Source organism: Acipenser ruthenus, chromosome 1, assembly GCF_902713425.1.
Source record: "Acipenser ruthenus chromosome 1, fAciRut3.2 maternal haplotype, whole genome shotgun sequence".
Taxonomy (NCBI): Eukaryota; Metazoa; Chordata; class Actinopteri; order Acipenseriformes; family Acipenseridae; genus Acipenser; species Acipenser ruthenus.
In genome coordinates this window covers 86,786,165-86,792,164 of record NC_081189.1, presented here as the reverse complement: position 1 = coordinate 86,792,164, position 6,000 = coordinate 86,786,165, and the positions used below count along the sequence as shown (strand labels likewise).

At 35.6% G+C, this 6,000-nt stretch overlaps 1 protein-coding gene across 1 annotated transcript; it reads left to right on the top strand.

Annotated features, from left to right (window-relative positions):
• The first annotated feature begins 288 nt into the window (after positions 1-288).
• Positions 289-3,125, top strand: LOC117420657 (lecithin retinol acyltransferase-like). The gene is made up of 2 exons (XM_034034177.3): positions 289-852; positions 2,500-3,125. The coding sequence occupies exons 1-2, from the start codon at positions 310-312 to the stop codon at positions 2,650-2,652; spliced, it is 696 nt and encodes a 231-aa protein (XP_033890068.2). The 5' UTR covers positions 289-309; the 3' UTR covers positions 2,653-3,125.
• Positions 3,126-6,000: the final 2,875 nt, after the last annotated feature.

Genomic DNA, 6,000 nt, shown 5'->3' with positions numbered 1-6,000 from the left:
ACGTCTTTTTTTCCAGCATTCCTCCAGAAATGCTACAATAGAATCGATTATAAATATTGACACTATTGCATGAACTATTCTTTACAAGCCTCTTGCTGCAACCGTAGTAAGCATTTAACTTTCCATAGTGAAATGCTACTATAATGTTAGTGGGCTACATGTAAACAACAGCTTCTGTGCAAATAACTCATGTTTCTCGTGACCCAAAATCAGTAGAACCAATCAAGATTTCAACAAGTCTATGATGTCACCTTGTCTCCTCCTTACTCGCATAGGATAAAAGCAGACCATTAAATACTATAGTAAAATATGCAACAACAACCAAACATGCTTGACTCGTTAACGTTTCTCTTTGAGAAGGTGTTCCTTTTCACCAACTTCAATTTGTTTTCTACTATCTCCACAGACGGAGATAAAAATGCAAACTACTTTGACTGGTCCTCCTTTAAGAGAGGCGATTTGTTAGAAGTGCCGCGTACTCTCTTCATTCACTTTGGCATTTATCTCGGAGACAATAAAGTTGCCCACTTGATGCCAGACATCCTGCCAGCGCTTACCAACGACAAGCGTCAGATTCAGAAAGTTGTGACGAACAAGAGACTTCTTCTGGGCGTACTTTCCAAAATTGCTAGTATACGAATTGACACTGTGGAAGATTTTGCATATGGGTCCAGCATTATTGTGAACCACATGGACAACATCCTCAATAAACAGCAACTCCCTAACGAAGAGACAGCAAGAAGAGCCGAGAAACTTGTTGGAGCCACGCCTTATAGTCTGCTTTGGAATAACTGTGAACATTTTGTCACATACTGCAGATATGGACAACCTGTGAGTTTGCAAACAGACAAGGTAAATCATTGCTATTTCTTTGCAGGTGCAGTTTTCGGTATCGTGAAAATGATTTCTGGTAGCGCTTTGATTTTAATGCATTTCAAGATTCATATATAATGGTTAAAAGCCTATCGTAACATGGTTAAAAACAAATCAAGTCAGATAATACAGATCATATCTCTAGCGACCTCAGCTCAGGTAAGGACATCGCCACTAATGCAGTGACCCTTTTCAAGGACCTCTCCATCTTCAGTGTCTGTCTGCCTTCGTGAGTGCCAGTTTAAATACATTTTAGTGATTGACTCTGTTGCATACTTGGGGAGCTAAAACAGTTCTGATTTTGCAATGGTATGCAGATTATTTCAATGTAATTATTTTTTTTCTACCCATAGCTGTAAAACAGATTTCAAAATTTTTTTTTTCTGTAAATTGAAATATTTTACATTAAGTGAAAGTGTGCAGAGAACCTCTGATCAGTTGTGAAATGTCCAGATAGTAATTGGCCTTGTTGCTTCATGCCCCACAGTGTTACTTTGTTTCAGCAAGAGTTGAGTGAATTTTGTCAGAGCTATTGGTAACTATGGCAGAGAGGGATTAAGCAAAATGATTGGATTGCTGGTGTTGGATCACAAACTTTAACCCCCCCCCTTTTGTTGTAAACTAGGATGCTCTCAGCTGGAACAAGTGCTGTATTGAAACCCGTGCACAATACCAAGTTATTTTTTTGGCACGGTTAGAAGCTGTAAAAGCCGACTCGCTAGATGCTTTCTCCCTACTAGCGTTCCACATGTTGTTGTTGTTGTTGTTTTTTATTTCATATTGTTCCAGAAGAGGGGAGGGGAGGGGAGGAAGAGAGAGAACTTCGGCAGACCATTTTTATTTATATATATATATATATATATATATATATATATATATATATATATATATATATATGTAATTTAACCTTTTAACATCTTTATTCCATGGGATGACCATGCAATAACATTATATTTGTTTGTCCATACAATATGAAATAAAAATAGTCAGCTCTGGACAATTATTACAAGAAAAATATCAACCTGGACAAGGATCAACCAAACCCAAACCCTTTCAACCTATCGATTGTTTACTTTAAAAAAAAAAAAACCCTAAAAACAATATATAATTATTATTGGGGTCATTCAAGAGACAATTACATGCTATGCTGGAGCTAATGGTATACCATACAAGCAAGGGATGAACCCTGATAAGGAGGGGAGGGCAGGGGAGAGGGGGGATAGACTTTCCACTGGTGTTCGTTTATTTCTCTTATTTTTTGTATGGGGAGTTGACAATGAAAGCCTCCTGTTTCTGTGTTCCGTTCTTTACTTTCTGCTGAGAATTCCAGACTATTTGTCATTCCTTCTCATAAAATTGCTTAGTTGGGACGCAGACCAATGATCTGTTGCAACTAGGAACAGGAGAACCTTTCAGTTTTGTGAAAAAAAAGGTGTTCAGACTTTTTGGGGGGTGGGGGGAGGGGGTCTGACTAAACTAGCTTTATCTTTGGCTGCTGCTTAGTTTTACATACCCTTGAGTACCACACATAATCGAGAATGAAATGGCTTCAAATTGTTAAAGTCCTACTGGTTCGGATTTCTTGAACATGTCTTTTAAAAGTTTTTTTTTATGTTTTCTTTGCAGTTCTGCGATGTTCTGAAAATGATCATCCGAGATCAGAGAGGTGTTATGCTGATGGCTATTTTGGGAATAATATCTATCCTTTATCTTGGCCTGGCTCCTTCCACCACGCTGACCACCGTTCTCATCCTATTCACCCTATGGATGGCCAGTTAACTTCTGCAAAAGACAAAACAATAACATAGTAGTTATTGCTTAATATAAAGGAAGGGGAGTATGTTTTTATCTTGCTGTGTAAGCCAATATAATGCACCTGCCAAGATGAATGGTTTATAGTTCATATAAAATGTACTACAGGTATGTTAATGTGTATTTGTATATACATATATATATATTGTATGCAGAAATTGATTAACTGCCCCCCCCCCCAAGTTTAACCCTGGTCTGTACAGTCAGTTTGTAAAATAAAAGTTCTTCATTGAACATGTCAAAGCACTTTTATTTTTAAATGTATGTGCTGTAATACCTGAAAGTGTATGTGCTTAGTATACATGCTGTATTGTAGGTTAAACTGCTCTTGAACAAAAGGTGACAAGCATTTATCTAGTTTTTCAATGCATGTGTGTGAGATGTACATAATAGTGAGCTTGACAGAGGTTAGTGAGACACTCCTCTTTCACCAAACAGTACACACATCTTCTGTATGCACCGCGTTTGGCACCGGTAGTTCCTTCCAAAGTTTACACAAATGCAAGTGGCCTCTTTAACTGTGGGTCCCATACCTATTTACTAAAGATTTTGGAATGTGCACCATTTTCAGAAGAAAAAAGTCTATGATAAATGGGTGGGTGTCCGATTTTTAACCATCACTTTTTTACTGGTTTTGTAACATTACTACAACTTGTTTTATGTTTCATTAGGTGCTTTTTTAAATGTTAGATTTGAATGTTCTATACTTTTGAAAAGGAATGTCTTGCTGTCATTAGTTAGGACTGTTTTACTGTATTTAATCCTGTGGAGTTTTTATTTTGTGCTGTTCTGGAAGGTTTAAGTTTGAGCTGCCAGTTGTGAGCAACACATGCACATGAAACGAGAAACAAAGGGTCTTTATTCACACAACTTTAAAGACTGTTGAAGCTCATTCTGATTAATTGAATCAAGTTTGTAGTTCACAAAACCCACCTTTTATAGCAAAGTTTGTTTTCAGTTTTCAAAACTGTTGAAATGTTTATGACCAACAAACAGTCTTAAATCTTTTTTTAAACAATTTTTGTGTATAGGTTAGAAAATCATAGGAACATGAACATAAATGATAGGAACATGCCTTTAAAGACTCAGAATGTAACCCTAAAAAGGGGAAACAAACACATTTTTTAAACATCATACAATATACCCATCAAGGGATATAATACTTTTAAATTTAAACAATATGTACAATATTTGATCACTTAAAAACCCTGGGTCTACAGGCAACTGGAAAATAAGGGAATATATATATATATATATATATATATATATATATATATATATAGTAATTGCAATAAGGATCCACAGAATGGTAGGGGTACAAAAAAATGTTGAAAAAGTAATTTGAAGCTACTTCTTTCTAAGTGAGGGGCACACAATTCTCAAGTTAGAATTCATACATTGAAGTAAGTAGCTTTTTAAGCCTAATACAATTTAAATACATACATAAACAAAAAACTACAGTGTTGTGTATTGCTAAGTATTAGATTTGTCAGTTTGGGGCTTGTAATATTGATTTTAAAATATATATTATTTCTTCTACATTGTAAGCAGAAAATGTAATTGAAACAGCTTATCTTTTTGAAAGATTTGAGTATTAGCTTCTTTGCAGAATGTTCTGTCTATTTAATCAGTAAAGCTTCTTCGCAGGAATGTTGACACCGTAACTATAGCTGGCCACCTAAGGCTTCACAGCATTTTGTCTAAGGCTGCACATGAAGTGATGACAGCAATCGTCAAGACCACAGCTTGTGAACAGTTTAAGATTACAAAGCATTCGATTCTTAGTAGCTTATGTATACTGGACCTTTGACTGGACACTAAATCAGCTTTTTACCTGGTTAATTCACTGTTTTATCTGACCCTTGCAATGGATTATGTATCCCCAAAAGAGCCATTTATAGCAACTAGTGTTCACTAGAGGCTTAAGTTTTAATACTGGTATGAAAATTCTTAAATCCAAAGCAGTTATTTTATTCACACCTTGCAGATCACTTGACATCATACTGGCTGCAGCTGTATAAATACATTGCATCAGGTTAAAGCTTTATTTTACTTGTGAGGCACTTTACTTGTGATGTTTGAATCAATACAGAGAGCTTTCCGTGTTCAGAAGATCCAGTGAAATGCAGTTGGCTGTTACTTCTGTAAAGGCACGCCATTGATCTACCCTGGGTTACATACAGTAGGTCTATATCAGGCAACTGGAAAATAAGGGATATATATATATATATATATATATATATATATATATATATATATATAGTAATTACCATAAGGATTCACAGAATGGTAGGGGTACAAAAAATGTTGAAAAAGTAATTTGAAGCTACTTGCACACAATTGAGGTGCATACAATTCTCAAGTTAGAATTCATACATTGAAGTATGTAGTATTCATTATGTTTGATTATATTTGATCACACACATACACACACATATTATTTTACTCCTAACTGTATTGTTCATGGACCAAAATACAATTTTTGACAGACTATAGTATATTAAGACTTAATGTGTAAAAATCACTGATAGTTACTGTAGAGGGTTTTGATCCCATATAGAGCCTAATTAGATTTTGTCAAAGTGCTTTGCAATCCTATTATATTTGAATTATTATTATTATTATTATTATTATTATTATTATTATTATTATTATTATTATTATTATTATTTGTTTATTTAGCAGACGCCTTTATCCAAGGCGACTTACAGAGACTAGGGTGTGTGAACTATGCATCAGCTGCAGAGTCACTTACAATTACGTCTCACCTGAAAGACGGAGCACAAGGAGGTTAAGTGACTTGCTCAGGGTCACACAATGAGTCAGTGGCTGAGGTGGGATTTGAACCAGGGACCTCCTGGTTACAAGCCCCTTTCTTTAACCACTGGACCACACAGCCTAAACAACAAGAGCAGTCTAATGCCCAACTGAGGAACAGTTCTACAGGCCCTCAACTTTGAAAAACTTAAATAGTTTAGCCCAACAAATTACAGTATTGGTATGTCACTGAAAACCACTACCTCTACTGCTTGGACAACAAATATTTGTTGTGCATATGTGGGTTTGTTTGAGAATTAATACTGCATTTCTAATTTAGAAACAACCTCTGTAATCAATTTATTTTAGTCCTTCAATTCCTACTATGTATATAGATAAAATGTGCAATTGTGAAGACTAAGATTCTGTAAACATTGAGAAGCAGTATTTCTGTTTGAGTAGAATTAGCCCTTCCTGTAGGTTACAGTAAAGGAGATTTGTCAAGGTCAGGTCATGGCTTGGTGATTAAGAGGCTTGCTTAAGAGGCTCAGGGGTGTC

Bases quoted from the DNA above. Each gene is read 5' to 3' on its own strand.
- LOC117420657 (XM_034034177.3), top strand. From the start codon at position 310: ATGCAACAACAACCAAACATGCTTGACTCGTTAACGTTTCTCTTTGAG. The intron at 853-2,499 runs GTAAATCATTGC...TTTTCTTTGCAG, and splicing joins TGAGTTTGCAAACAGACAAG to TTCTGCGATGTTCTGAAAAT.